General features: G+C 39.7%; 1 protein-coding gene across 1 annotated transcript in view; it reads left to right on the top strand.

The window, feature by feature from the left end:
• Muc16 (mucin 16, cell surface associated) overlaps positions 1–16,931 on the top strand; it is a 183,222-nt gene that overhangs the window by 31,261 nt on the left and 135,030 nt on the right. The window contains exons 3-4 of the mRNA XM_031344149.1: positions 2,205–2,318; positions 7,585–16,916. Of these exons, the coding sequence (XP_031200009.1) occupies positions 2,205–2,318; positions 7,585–16,916 (9,446 nt within the window). The remainder of the gene's footprint in view (positions 1–2,204; positions 2,319–7,584; positions 16,917–16,931) is intronic.

Below are 16,931 nucleotides of genomic sequence, written 5' to 3'. Positions count from 1 at the left end.
TTTAAGGGCTTCTAGCTGTTTACCTGTGTTCTCCTGTATTTCTTTGAGAGAGATATTTATGTCCTTCTTAAAGCCCTCTATCATCATGAGAAGTGATTTTAGATCTGAATCTTGCTTTTCTGTTGTGACAGTGTGTCCTGGACTTTCTATGGTGGCAGAACTGGGTTTTGATGATGCCAAGTAACCTTGGTTTCTGTTGCTTCTTTTCTTTTCTTTCTTTTGATTTATTTTTTTATTAGATGTTTTCTTTATTTACAATATCTCTTTTCTCAGGTTCCCCTCCAAAAAGAAGAAAAATAAAATAAAATAAGATAAAATAAAAAAACTAAAACTAAAACAAACCCCTGTTCCCTCCTCCATCCCCCTGCTCACCAACCCTCCCCCTCCTGCTTACTGGCCCTGGCATTTCCCTACACTGGGGTATAGAACCTTCACAGGGCCAAGGGCCTTTCCTCCCATTCATGACCAATTTGTCCATCCTTTGCTATGCATATGCTGCTGGAACCATTAGTCCCACCGTGTGTACTCTTTGGTTGGTGGTTTAGTCCCTAGGAGCTCTGGGGGCACTACTTAGTTTATATTGTTGTTTGTCCTAAGGGGCTGCAAACCCTTCAGCTCCTTGGGTCCTTTCTCTAGCTCCTTCATTGGGGACCTGTACACAGTACTCAGTCCATTGAATGACTGTGAGCCTCTACTCCTATATTAGTGGGGTACTGTCAGAGCATCTCAGGAGATAACTACATCAGGCACTTCCAGACTGGTTGTTGCTTATTTTCTTATGCTTGCCTCCCACCATGTGGTTATCTCTAGTGCTACCTGCCCTGTCTAAATCTGACTGGGGCCTGTCCTTCCTGTGATCCTAGTTGTGTCAGAACTCCTCAAAATCAAGCTGTCTCTATGATCCTGTGATTCTGGGATCCTGGGATCCTGGGATTCTGTGCCTGTTAGAGCCCCTAGAAGTAGAAATTCTTCTGGGTGTTGTGGGACTGACTCCAGAATTTGCACCCAAGGTCTGCTTAGGGCACCGGCCCAGACAGACCGGAAGGAATCTGTGCCACCGGACTGCCAGAATTCCTGTGTGCCTGGGTCCTGCTGGTCCCAGTTATTCCCGGTGTTGGGACAAGAGATCTGAAGATACTTGAAATCATCAACTCACTTTCTTTATATGCTTTATTCTATACCATCAAGCAGGCCTCAAATTCATGATTTTTCTGCCCCACCATCCTAAATCCATGGATTCCAGGTATGATTTATTTGGTAGGGTGCTGCTTGGTATACACAAGGATCTTTTTTCTTTTTCTTTCTTTTTTTTTTAGGATCTTTTTTCTACCCCCAATATTTCACAAGCCATGTATGTTGATATACACTTGTCATCCTAGCACTCAGGAGGTGTAGATAGGAGGATCAGGATCTCAAGGTCATTCGTAGCTATGTATCAAGATTAAGATATACCTGGGCTTCATGAGAACCTCTTTTAAAAAAGAAAGTGAGAGTGGCCCCAAAGGTTGACCAGTAGTCTCATCTAACCTGGACACCCTGGTAGCTCCCAGAGACTGAGCCACCAATCAGGCAGCATATATGGGATGGTAGGAGACCCCTGACACATATATAGCCTAGAAGTGCCTGGCCTGGCCTCAGTGGGAGAGGATGTGTCTAATCCTCAAGAAACCTAAGGCCCCAGGGAAGGTGAATGCCTGGTGCACATGGGACTGGGAGGAGAGCACTCTCTCAGAAGCAAGGGAGAGGAGGAATGGGATGAGGAACTGTGGAAGGGGAGATGTGGAGGGGTGGACAATGGCTGGAATGTAAATACATGAAATAATTAAAAAGAAAAGAAAAAGAAAGTATGAGAAAGAAACAGGAAGGAAGGTAGAAGGGAGGAAGGGAGGGAAAGAATGAGTGAGGGAGTGAGGGAGGGTGGGAGGGCAGGAGGGAGGGAAGAAGAGAAATGAAGTAAAGATCAACAGTAGAAAGCAAAGTGTAGAAGAAAAGCAGTAAGATCTGCACATCGTCAGGATGGACAAGTTGATACATTTATAGGAAGGTTATGGATACAAGAATTGGCTAGTCATCCTTTGTAGCTATGGTTCAAGGTCACTTTCACAGACTCTAAGAATGACTTGTACTCAATGAATGGATCTATTTAGACAAAAGGCTTTCTGGGAAAGATAGTTACTTGCTTTCTTTCTCATTTTCATCTGCAGAAACAGAAGATGGCATGCAATACCACACAGATATATCTAATGGAGCTGTCCATGGAGACACTGGAGGCCTGGACAAGGATCTTCTGGCTTCCACATCACCTGCTAACCATAAAGGTAAACCTCACTGTGCATACTCGCAAGAAAGTAGAAATAATACCTGTTATATTATTTTCTCTTTCAGGGCAACAATGATTTCCTTAAAGAGAATGCTGTATGGTTTTTATGAATCCTTGTCAGTGTTGGATCTTTGTCTAATGGTTATTGTGTAGAAGCCAGTATATATCAGTATTCTCATAATATGCTGAACAGGCTTTGCTCTAGACCACAAAATTTAATTTCACTCTTCTCTGTTCTCTCCCTAATGCCTTTCTATGTAACCCCAACCTCGACTGACTCAAAAAATGCTAAGATTTCCAGAAGTACCACCATGTCCTCATTGATATACTAATTTAATAAAATATGTATATTGGAAACTGTGATATAAACAGAATACAGAGAAAGACAGCAAAGAGACCAAACTATTATAATCCAATTTTGTGTTTAGGAGTGTTTTGGATAATCTGCAGCATCTCATACATGCTAAGCAAGCACACTGTTGCTAAGGCCTGTTTTCAGCTCCTCATTAACAAACTCTATGTCAAGGACTCTGCTGCTGAAGAGAAATCTTCTCACTGTAATATTCTAAGCACAAGTTTTATCATAAAACCATGCTGCCAGCTTCTCATTAAGGGATTCTAGACATATGTTCTACTGCTGAGCTATATCTCTATGTCTTTTCATCAAGTTCCACAAGGTGTCCTTAAATTCCTTATGTATCTGAGGAAATCTTTGAACTTGTGGTCCCTGCCTCAGCATCCTGAGTATCAGGAATTACAGAGCTAGCAATACACTTTTGTAAAATTTGTATTTTATTTTCAATTGTAAAATTCTACAGTCACTGTACTTCACTACAGCTCCAAAGAACACTTGTTTAGTGGGTGTGAAGTGCTAGGTTTAACACCCAGCACTGCAATCAATCAATCATTTCAATCATCAATAATGGCTTTTCAAAAAATATAGAAAAGTACAAATAACATACAATGTACCCATGTTGCATCCAGGCAGAATTAATCATTAGCATTAATGGAATCTTATATATATTAATTTTAAAAATATATACTACATGTTAAACCTATTAAAGACAGACCTGGTGGTTCAGGGCTGTAACATTCACACAGGTAGCCATGTCAGTAGGATTGTGAGTTTGACAACAACCTGGATAAGTTAATGAGACCCTTTCCAAAACATAATTGAAAAAAGAGCTGTGAATATAACTCAGTGATAAGAGTACTTGATTAGCATGTGCAAGGTAGTGGGTTTTATTCTCAGCACTGTAAGGCATGAGTTACATAATTAATTTATTAAACATATATTAAAATAAATCAAATTATTGGTAAAACTTTCAAAAGATTTTATGCTGTATACTTTGTAGTACTGTATACATACAAATATACCAATAACATGTTATTCTGCACGATATAAATTGCTCTATAAGTTGAGTATAACCAAAATACATTGGACAAATTTCCCAAAGAACTAAGAAGAAGAAGAAAAACATTAATATTTGTGTGTTAGTGAGATGGTTCAGTTAGTAAAAGTGCTTGTCACCAGGTATGATGACATGAATTCAAGCCCCAAATCCATACAGTAGAAGAGAATTGGCTCCCATAATTGTCCTTTGATCACTTTATGCAAGCCTTGGCACACATACAGACACATACATGTAAACTCAGACCTAGACACACAAAATAAACAAATTTAACAAAAATAATTTTACTTGCTATAGGTACTATACTAAAACTTTCATTTTGTTCAATATACTATTTCTGATTCAATTTTTAAAGATTGCAGTGGAATGTCAATAGAATAGAATGGAATAGAGAGAAGACTTTGTGGTGGAGATAATATTTGAATTGGACTTTAAAGAATGAAAACCACTTTGTCAGGAAGAAAAAAGTAGTTAAAGAGGACCTTCTGCATGGAGATCAGAGCAATACATTTATGGCCCAGAGAGGAGTAAAATGTAGGAATCACAGTATTAACCTTTTCTCATCGTAAAATAAAGGAGGAAAGATAAACTAAGAAGTGGGATGGTTATATATATATCCAGAGAGCCTTGTAATTTCTGGATGTTCTTTAACAAAATTCCAACAAAGTTTGTGATGGCAAAAAAGTGGTTTCTTCTTAGAGTTCTGACAGGTCTAAATCTGTTGAAGGCACTGAAAAATTCTGCTTCAAAGAAATTTGTTTGGCTTTGTTAAAAAATAGGGTTTAGTAACATGGTTTGATTATATAACATTTTTCACTAGAAGATTCATAACACATCACAATATTGTTATTTTTATATGCTTAGTACTTTACATAAGCTAGGGATACAGTTCACTTGATATAGCATTAATTCACATGCACAAAGAACTGAGTTTGAGCTACAAAACTGCATAAACTCAGAATGGTGATGCATACCTGCTATTCCAGCATTCTGGAGTTAGAAAAAGGAGAACCAGAAGTTCAGAGTCAACTTGATATGAATCATAATTTTGAGGCCATCTTAAGCTATGTGAGACCCTGTCTACAATAAATGTATGTATGTGCCTATAGCAAGGGATCTCTTTATGTCTAGAGAATAAGGCCTTCCGCAACATTAAAAAATGTATTCATTTTTATATGTGTTTTATTTGGATGTATGTTGTATGCCCACCACTTGAACATAGTATCCATGAAGCCAGAAGAGGGCATCTGACTCCCCGGAAATTGAGTTTTAGATTGTTGTAAATTATTATAATAATTCAATCTTGTTAATTACATAAATCAATGCATTTTTACACATGGATATATCTGATGCTTTAATTGTCTATAAAATTTAATTTTTAGTAATAGAATAAACTTTGGTATAAAATGTATTTAAATTGTGGCCATTATCACTCCCTCTTTCCCTTCCTCTTCAGGGAACCCATAACCTTAAATTCATGCTCATTTTTTATTTTTAAATAAAATAACCCCCAGAGTCTAAATAGTGCTATCCATGTATTCAGGGGATAAAAGCATCCCCTGAAGTAGCCCTAATGAAAAAGTTAGCTTCCCCCAGTAGAATACTAGAATGTCGTCAATACTCGCTACTACACTGTCTTGTGTATGCCTTTCTCTTGGTCTTCCCACAGATTGATTTCCTCTTGATTAAAATTCAGTCTTATACTTCAGACTGCCTCATAATTTTCTTTCCATATATAAGACAAAATTTGACATTCTCTTCCTATACTTAATCTGATAACTAGTTCTATTTTGCTGCAAATGATTAGGTTGTGTTCTTTACAGGTGGATAGGACATTGTACATCTATACCACAATTTCTTGCTACATTCATCTGTGTGTGGACAACTAGCTGATTCCATATCTTCCTATCATGTACAAGGCCACAATAAACATGAATGTATAGATATTTTTTGATGTGCTGACATTTTCATTTGTATTGAATATACCCAAGAGTGACATAGCTGTATCATATAGTAGTTCTAATTTTAGGTTTTTAAGTTATAAAATACTTCTAATTATTTTTCTATTTTTTAATTTAATTTCATTGTATTTGTACATGGGTCATTGCCTCATATCTGACCCAAATCAGCAGAAATAATGGTCCCAAATGTTAAGGTGTCAAGTGAGAGGATGAGACATAAGAAATAAAAAGTCAAGAAATAAAGAATACAAAAGTAAAAGCTGGGGCTAGAAGATTTTCCATAAGCTAATGACTGATACCAAGTAAGTTTGTTAAGACTTACAGCATCATATACTATTTATGAAGGAGTAGGCTAGAAATAGTTAAGGTTAGCAGAAACCTAAGTTTGACAATGTTTACACAGAGAACATGTGATACCACAGACATAGCTGTGTGATGGTTGATAACCATAACCCAATGGGTAAGAGTCCAGTTCACAGAAACTACAATCTTGATTCCTACTAGTATGCGCTGGCTTCATCATCAGACTGGTCAGTACAAGTTTTTACTGACCAAGAACACAGAACTGAAGTTCCTTTTGTCCTTTTTTTGTGACTTGTGAAAAAGTCTTGGCTTGGTCTGGCAACTACATATGTCTGGGTACTGCTTATGTATGTGGCACTCATGGAGGTCAAAAGAGAGCATTACGTTCTAATGTGTAGATTCCAGTCTGGATTACAGTACTTACAGGTATCTACTACTATATTCTGATTATGTAGTTCTAGTGATTGAACCCAGAACTCTATAAATGCTAGGTAAATATTCTACCCAAAGTACTACAAGCCCAGCCTTTACACCCTTAAATGAACATTAACCAAAACTGTAAAATCTTAAGTGTCTTCCAAAAAATATCTTCCAAAGAATATCTAATAAAACTTTGCTATTAAACATTTGTTAGAACAAAGCCAAACAATTTCCATTACAGCCACATCTCTAGTTAAAAAAAAAAGAAGATAAAATCAGCACAGGACTATCACATTATAGACCCCAAACTTTCAAACAAATGACACATGTCACCTCTCTCAAATCAAAGTTTATACACTCTTATGGACCATTCTTTTTTGCACTCATTTGTTCACTCAGTACTTTGATCTGAGTGGCTACCACATGTCAAACAGTCAAATATTAGTAGACATTACCAAACCAGACTGCTGAAGATGAAAACTGCAATTCAGATATTCTGCTAAGAAAATAAACCATAATTAATTCTCAGTGAAGGTGGATTTAAGCATGCTCATGTAAAGGCACAGAATTAATGCTGCCTGATAAGTAATAGATATGTCATGAGGATGGAAGAGCTTAAACTTGAGCAACACAGAAAATAGAGGGGAACAGGGATTGGATTAATGTGGTCACAAATTTATGGAGAAATTACAGCCCAAAGGGATAAAGGATCAGTTGGTAAAATACTTGCCTAGAATTCACAAGTCTCTGAATTTTCATTCTTTCCATGATATAAATTGTGTTGGTGCAAATTTAGAATCTCAATAATTAGGAGGCAGGCAGTTCAAATGTTTAAGAGTACCCTCAGCTATGTGGTTGAATTTAAGGCTGGTCTTGGAAACAGGAGATCCCATCACACACACACACATACACATACACACACACACACACACACACACACACACACACACATCAGAAAATTTAAAAAACATTAGTAGGGAAAAACAGATGAGTAATGAAGCAAAATTCATAATACCCCTTCCTGAGCCATAGCATGCCACCCACATCCCAGAAAAGCAGCATTATATAGGTATGTCTCCTCCTTTTATTACATAGAGAAAATGTATGAATTATGTATCAAGAAAGTATAAGCATTTTTACAATTTGTCTTACATGTCTCAACTTTCAGATCTAGCAACGGAAGGGACAGTAAAAACAGAGACCACTGCTGGAGTTCTGAAGGCCACTTCCATTTTCCCTTCAAATACCAAAATGTCGACTACAATTTCAAGACCCTTGACTCACATCAAGACATCAGAGAAAACAACTAACATCAACACAACAGAGATGATTATCACAGCCTCAGATGCTTCCCACAACCTCCTAGAGATAGCACCATCATTTTCCACAGGCCTTAGAGAAAATACTAACATAGTTGCCAGGACAAGCCCATCTTCTTACAGAAGAGAACCAGAAATTACAGTCCCACAGAACCCCAGTATTAAGACAAACACCACCCCAAATGTTTATACTTTGACAGTCCCCTCTGCTGAATCTGATACAATCTCATGGATCACCCATGCTTTAAAGATTACTTCTGCTGTTGCCAAGACAACTAAAAATGCTTCTCAAGTTGAATCAGATTCCATGGTGTCCACAGCCACCAGTCCCAGAGGAGAAGACAGGTCAACCATTTCAACAGTAGCTTTTTCCTCTGCCATACCAGATTTGGCATCTATTGAACAAGAAGGCAAATTGTTTGGTCCAACTATAGTCATCTCATCCAGTGCTCCTGATATGACAAACTTAGACGGCCACAGTTCTAAGGAAGATACAAGAACATCTAAACCAGTTCAGACTCATTCACCTTCTGAGCCACATAACACAATTTCTCTTATTTCTCATGCTGGGGGAAAGACTGGTTCACCCATGTCTACTATTGATGTCGCTCCACATGTAACTGAAATAATGAGACCACTGTTCACTAGCTCTGGGAGAAGAGTCCATACAAGAAACCCAACTATTTCTCAAGGTCAAGCAGGGACAACCTCATGGATCACCCATACTGGAACAGAAGCCACTTCAGGGATGTTAACTACAACTATCTCACCTAATATTCAAGAGATGGTAACCTCAAAATCTGCAAATCCTACTCCTAAACTACAGACCACAACTTCATTTATAACAGATGGTAAGGAACAGCCCAGTTTAGCCATGTCTACTCTGGCTGTCTCTCTAGGTGTAATAGAAGGAACCCCATCACCAGTCATTAACATGGGCACAGAAAAGAATACAAGGACTGCAACTCTAGATTTTTTCCTAGATCTACCAGAGTCCACAACCTCTTGGACCACTAACCGTGAAAAAGAAGCCATTTCAGGCATTCTACTTACAAACTATTCACCTAGTGTTACAGACAGGATGACCTCAATAAACCTGAACCATACTCCTTCTGAACCACAGAACATAACACCATTAGTTACTAATTCTGTAAGACACAGTTTAATCACATCTACCATATCTGTTCATCCAGATATAACAGAACTAAAACCATCACAAGTCACTAGCTCAGGCACAGGAAGCCATATAATGACTTCAAATATGGCTTTGTCACCAGGAAAACATGAAACCATAAACCAATGGGTCACACATCCTAGAAGAAAAGTAACTTCAGGGATTCTAACTACAGCCATCTCACCTAGTGTTACCAACATGATGACCTTAACAACTATGAAACACTCTCCTTCTGAACCACAACCCATAAAATCATTGGACACCAATGCTGAGGGACATCCCAGTACATCCATATCTACACAGGCTGTCTCTTCAGGTGGAAGAGAAATGATGATATCACAGGCCACTAATAATGGAAAAGAGACACATATAACCACTTCAAATCTGCCTGTTTCTGGAGGTGAAATAGAGACCACAGCCTCATTGGTGACTCATGCTGAAAAAGATGCAACTTCAGGGGTTTTACCTACCACCATTATTCCAAAAATGATGACATCAACAATACTTATGTCTTCTGAACCACACACCACAGACTCATTGGTTACCCATAATGGAGAACAACATAGTTCAGACATTTCTACGCTGCCTGCCTCCTCAGATATAACAAAAATGAAACAATCACTGGGAACTACCACAGACAAAGAAAGTCAGTCAATCATTACAACTCTAGCTGTTTCCTCAGATGTACCAAAAACTAAATCCATAAACACTACAGCAAATGTTCCAGACATGATGATCTCAATATCTCAGAACCACACTTCTTCTAACGTATATCCCATATCATCACTGGTTACCCATGCTGGATCACAGTCCATTTTTCCTATGTCTACTGAGGAAGCCTCTTCAAGTATAACAAAATTAACAGCATCACTGTTCACAGATGTGGGCACAGAAAATGTTGCAATAACTTCTCTGCCTACTTCAGGTCAAGAAAAAAGAGCCCCATCAGTCACCAAATCTGAAAAAGAAACTACTTCAGAGGTCTTACCTATCATCATTTCAACTAGTGTTCAACAAATGATGTCCGCACCAACTGTTATTCCTTCTGAACCACATACCTCAGTTTCATTTGACACCCATGTTGGGGGGCAACCCAGTTCAGCCATGTCAATTCTACCAGCCATTTCAAATTCAACAAAAATCATACAATTACTGGGCATAAAATCTGGCACAGAAAGCCATTCAGTGACTTCTACTATGGATATTTCCCAAGGTCATTTGGAGACCACAACCTCAGGAGACACCCATCCTGGAAGAGAAGGCAATTCACTGACACTATCTACAGTCATCTCAACTAGTGCTCCAGACATAATGACCTCAATAAATGAGAATCAAACTTCTTCTGATACACAGACCATAAAATCATTAATCACCTTTACTGGGGAGGACCCCAGTTTATCTGTGCCTACTTGGGGTGGCTCTCCAGGTATAATGAAAGTGACACCATCATTATTCACTGACATAGGCACAGAAGGCTATGCAATGACTTCAACTCTGCCTGTGTTTTCAGATCAACCTGATACTAGAACAACATGGGACAAACATTCTGAAACAGAAGTCACTACAGTGGTACTACCTACCACTATTTCAACTACCATACCAGAAATTATGACCTCAACAACTCCTATTACTTCTGAACCACATACTCCAGTTTCATTAACCACCCATGTTGGGAGAGCAACCAGTTTGGCTATGTCTACACTGCCTGTCTCAGGAGCTATAACAGAAAACATTCCATCAAAGGTAACTCACCCTAGCAAACAAGGGAATAAAGTGACTTCAGCTCTAGATGTTTCCTGGGATCAAATAGAATCCACAGGTACATGGGTCTCCCATCATGCAAAAGAAAGAACTTCAGAAGTTCTTTCTACAAACATATCATCCAGTGTTCCAGGCATGATTAATTCAATAAATAAGAATAAAACATCTTCTGATACACAGACAATAACATCATTAATCACCCATACTGGTGGACAGCCCAGTTTTTCTGGATCTACTCAAGGTGACTCTTCAGCTATAACAAAAGTGACTCAATCAATATTAAATGACTTGGGCACAAAAAGCTATGCAGTGACTTCAACTCTGCCTTCTTCTTCACATCAATCAGAGACTAGAACCAGATGGGTGACTCATTCTAAAATAGAAGCAATGTCAGGAGTCCTATCTACAACCAATTCTTCTAGTGCACCAGAAATGATGACCTCACCAACTCCAATTATTTCTGAACCACATACCACAATTTCATTAGTAAATCATGTTGGGGAAGAGCACAATTCAGCCATGTCTACCCCTACTGCCTCTCCAGGCATAACAAACATCATACCTTCACAGCAAACTCACACTGGCACAGAAGTCCATTCAGTGACTTCAGCTCTGGATGTTTCTGCAGGTCAAGAAGAGTTAATAACTGCATTGATAACCCAATCAAAGAAAGAAGAGACCTCAGGGGTTCTTTCTACAGCAGTCTCACCTAGTGCTCCAGACATGATGACATCAGCAACACCAAACAATACTTCTCTTGATATACAGATGATAATATCATTCATCACACATGCTGGGGGAAAGCCCAGTTTATCTGTGTCCACTCAGGCCATCTCTCCCAGGATAACAGAAGTGACACCATCACTATTCACTGACTTAGGTACAAAAAGCTATGCAATGACTTTAACTATGCCTGCTTCTTCAGGTCAATCAGAGACTAGAAAATCATGGGGCACTAATTCTGAAATGGAAGCCACTTCTGAAGTTCTACCTACCACCATTACAACCAATGTTTCAGAAATGATTATCTCATCTACTAATTTTCCTTCTGAACCACATACTACAGTTTCATTAGTAACCCAAGTTGGGGGAAAGTCCAGTTCAGCCATGTCTATTCTGCCTGCTTCTCCAGGTAGAACAGAAATCATACCACCACTGATCACTCACCCTGGCACAGAAATCTATTCAGTGACTTCTACTCTGGATATTTCCATAGGTGAAGCGGAACCCACAACCCCAGGAAGTATCCACACTGGAAGAGAAGGCACTTCAGAGACTGTATCTAGAAATACCTCAACTAGTGTTCCAGATATGGTAACCTCAATAACTGAGAGACACTCTGCTTCTGATACACAGATCATGGAATCATTGGCTACTCACAGTGGAGGAAAGCCCAGTTTTTCTGTGTCTACTCAGCATGTCACTCCAGATAAAACAGAAGTAACACAATCACTTTTTACCAACTTGGGCTATGAAAGCAACACAGCAATTCCTACTCTGCCTGTATCCCCAGGTCAGCCAGATACTCGAGCACCATGGGTTAATCATCTAGGAAAAGAAGCCACTTCTGGAGTTCTATCTACCACCATTTCACCCCGTGTTTCAGAACTGATGGCCTCACCAACTGTTATTCCTTCAGAACCACAAAACACAGTTTCATTACCAACCCAAGCTGGGAGACAATCCAGTTCAGCCACGTATATTCTGCCTGCTTCTACAGATAGAACAGAAACCATACCATCACTGATCACTCACCCTGGCACAGAAACCCTTTCAATGCCTTCTACTTTGGATATTTCCAGAAGTCAAACAGAACTCACAACACCTTGGGCCATGAATCCTCCTAGAAAAGGGACTTCAGAAGTTCTTTTAACAAATATCTCAAGTAGTGCTCCAGCCATGATAACTTCAATAACTAAGAATCAAACTTCTTCTGAAACACAAACCATAACATCATTTATCACCCATGCTGAGGGACAGTCCAGTTTATTTGTACCTAGGCAAGATGTCTCTCCTGGCAAAGCAGAAGTGTTAACAACACTATTCACTGACTTAGGTACAGAAAACTATGCAATAAATTCAAGTCTGCTTGCTTCTTTGGGTCAACCAGAGACTAAGACACCAGAGGATACAAAATCTGAAATGGAAGCCACTTCTGGGCCCTTATCTACCACCATTTCATATACTGTTCCAGAAATGATGACCTCACCAACAGTTATTCCATCAGAACCTCATACTATATTTCCATTAATCACCCATGATGTGGGGCAACCCAGCTTATCCATGTCTACCCTGTCCGTCTCTCCAGGTATAACAGAAATTATACCATCACTGGTCACTAGATCTGGGACAGAAAGCCATTCAGTTCCTTCTACACTGGATATTGCCATAGATCAAACAGGATCCACAAAACCATCGGCTACCCATACTGGAAGAGAAAACACTTCAGGGACTATGTATACAATAATCTCAACCAGTGCTCCAGACTTGATGACTGCAATAACTAAGAGTCAAACTTCTTCTGATACACAGACCATAACATCATCCATCACCCATTCTGGAGGACAGCCCAGTTCATCTGTGTCTACTCAGGGTGCCTCTCCCAGGATAACAGAAATGGCACCAGTACAATTGACTGACTTAAGTACAGAAAGCTATGCAGTGACTTCAACATTGCCTGCTTCTTCAGGTCAAACAGAAAATAAGACACCATTGGACACTAATTCTAAAATGGAAGCAACTTCTGGACCCTTATCTACCACCAATTCACCTGGTATTCTAGAAATAATGACCTCTCCAACTTTTATTCCTTCAGAAACACATACTAAAGTTCCATTAGTCACCCATGTTCTGAGGCAACCCAGTTCATCCATGTCTACACTGCCTGCCTCTCAAGGTAAAACAGAAAGTATGGCATCACTGGTCACTAGCTCTTACACAGAAAGCCATTCAGTGACTTCAACCTATGATACTTCTATAGATCAAGCAGAATCCACAACCCCATTGGCCACTCATACGAGGAGAGAAAGCACTTCAGGGACTGTATCTACAATAATCTCAACCAGTGCTCCAGACATGATGACTTCAAAAACTAAGAGTCAAACTTCTTCTGATACACAGATCATAACTTCATTCATCACCCATTCTGGAGGACAGCCCAGTTCATCTGTGTCTACTCAGGACATCTCTCCCAGCATAACAGAAATGGCACCAGTACAATTCACTGACTTAGGAACAGAAAGTGATCAAATGACTTCAACTCTGCCTGCTTCTTCAAGTCAAGCAGAAACGAAGATGCCATGGGACACTAATTCTGAAATAGAAGCTACGTCTGGGCCCTTATCTACCAACATTTCATCTGGTGTTCTAGAAATGATGACCTCACCAGCTCTTATGCCTTCAGAACCACATAGTACAGTTCAATTGGTCACCCATGCTGTGGGACAACCCAATTCATCAGTGTCTACCCTGCCTGTCTCTCCAGGTATAAAAGAAATTATACCAACACTGGTCACTAGATCTAGCACAGAAAGCTATTCAGTTCCTTCTACAATGGGTATTACCATAGATCAAACAGGATCCACAGCCCCATTGGCTACCCATAATGGAAGAGAAATCACTTCAGGGACTGTATCTACAATAATTTCAAACAGTGCTCCAGACATGATGACTGCACTAACTAAGAGTCAAACTTCTTCTGATACACAGACAATAACATCATTCATCACCCATTCTGGAGGACAGCTCATCTCATCTGTGTCTACTCAGGGTGCCTCTCCCAGGATGATAGAAGTGACACCATCACAATTTACTGACTTAAGAACAGAAAGCTATGTAGTGACTTCAAATTTGTCTGTTTCTTCAGCTCAAGCAGAAACTAAGACACCATGGCACACTAATTTTGAAATGGAAGTAACTTCTGGGCCATTATCTACAAGTAATCCATCTGGTGTTCCAGAAAAGATGACCTCTCCAACTATTATTCCTTCAGAACCACATACTAAAGTTCCATTGGTCACCCATGTTGTGAGGCAACCCACTTCATCCATGACTACACTGCCTGTCTCTCAAGGTAAAACAGAAAGTATGCCACCACTGGCCACTAGCTCTGACGAAGACAGCCATTCCATGATTTCTAGACATGATACTTCTATAGATCAAACAGGATTCACAACAACATTGGCCACTCATACTGGAATAGAAAGCACTTCGGGGATTGTATTTACAAGAATCTCAACCAGTGCTCCAGACATGATGACTTCAATAATTAAGAGTCAAACTTCTTCTGATACACAGACCATAACATCATCCATCACCCATTCTGGAGGACAGCCCATCTCATCTGTGTCTACTCAGGGCATCTCTCCCAGCATAACAGAAGTGGCACCAGCACCATTCACTGACTTAGATACAGAAAGTGATGCAATGACTTCAACTCTGCCTGCTTCTTCAAGTCTAGCAGAAACTAAGACAGCATGGGAAACTAATTCTGAAATGGAAGCCACTTCTGTGCCCTTATCTATTAACATTTCATCTGGTGTTCCAGAAATTATGACCGCTCCAAATATTATTCCTTCAGAATCACATACTAAAGTTCCATTAGTCACCCATGTTGTGACACAACCCAGTTCATCCATGTCTATACTGCCTGTATCACAAGGTAAAACACAAAGTATGCCATCACTGGTCACTAACTTTTACACAGAAAGTCATTCAGTGACTCCTACCCTTGATACTTCTATAAGTCAAGCAGGATCCACAACCCAATTGGTTACTCATACTGGGAGAAAAAGCACTTCAGGGACTGTATCTACAATAATCTCAACCAGTGCTCCAGACATGATGACTTCAAAAACTAAGAGTCAAACTTCTTCTGATACACAGACCATAACATCATTCATCACCCATTCTGGAGGACAGCCCATCTCATCTCTGTCTACTCAAGCCATCTCCCCTAGCATAACAGAAATTACACCATTACAATTCACTGACTTAGGCACAGAAAGTGGTGCAATGACTTCAAGTCTGCCTGCTTCTTCAAATCAAGTAGAAACTAAGAAGCCATGGGATATTAATTCTGAAATGGAAGCTACTTCTGGGCCCTTATCTACCACCAATTCACCTGGTATTCTAGAAATAATGACCTCTCCAACTTTTATTCCTTCAGAAACACATGCTAAAGTTCCATTAGTCACCCATGTTCTGAGGCAACCCAGTACATCCATGTCTACACTGCTTGCCTCTCAAGGTAAAACAGAAAGTATGCAATCACTGGTCACTAGCTTTTACACAGAAAGCCATTCAGTGACTTCAACCCACAATACTTCTATAGATCACGCAGGATCCACAACCCCTTTGGCCACTCACTCTGGGAGAGAAAGCACTTCAGGGACTGTATCTACAATAATCTCAACCAGTGCTCCAGAAATGATGTCTGCAATAACTAAGAGTCAAATTTCTTCTGATACACAGACCATAACATCATTCATCACCCATTCTGGAGGACAGTCCATCTCATCTGTGTCTACTCAGGACATCTCTCCCAGAATAACAGAAGTGACACCATTAGTATTCACTGACTTAAGCACAGAAAGTGGTGCAATGACTTCAACACTTCCTGCTTCTTCAAGTCAAACAGAAACTAAGATGCCATGGGACACTAATTCTGAAATAGAAGCTACTTCTGGGCCCTTATCTACCAACTTTTCATCTGGTGTTCCAGAAATGATGACCTCACCAGCTCTTATGCCTTCAGAACCACATAGTACAGTTTCATTGGTCACCCATGCTGTGGGACAACCCAATTCATCCATTTCTACCTTTCCTGTCTCTCCAGGTATAACAGAAATTATAACATCACTGATCAGTAGATCTGGCACCGAAAGTCATTCAGTTCCTTCTACACTGGATATCTCCATAGATCAAGCAGGATTTGTGACCCCATTGGCTACCCATTCTGGAAGAGAAAACACTTCAGGGACTGTATCTACAATAATCTCAACCAGTGCTATAGACATGACTTCAATAACTAAGAGTCAAACTTCCTCTGATACACAGCCCATAACATCATCCATCACCCATTCTGAAGGACAGCTAGGCTCATCTGTATCTACTCTGGATGTCTCCCCCATGATAACAGAAGTGACACCATCACAATTTACTTACTTAGGTACAGAAAGCTATGCAGTGACTTCAACATTGTCTGCTTCTTCAGGTCAAGCAGAAACTAAGATACCATGGCAAACTAATTTTGAAATGGAA

Source organism: Mastomys coucha, unplaced genomic scaffold (genome assembly GCF_008632895.1).
Source record: "Mastomys coucha isolate ucsf_1 unplaced genomic scaffold, UCSF_Mcou_1 pScaffold23, whole genome shotgun sequence".
Classification (NCBI taxonomy): domain Eukaryota; kingdom Metazoa; phylum Chordata; class Mammalia; order Rodentia; family Muridae; genus Mastomys; species Mastomys coucha.
The sequence above is the reverse complement of the archived record's forward strand: the minus strand, read 5'-3'. Positions and strand labels throughout refer to the sequence as shown.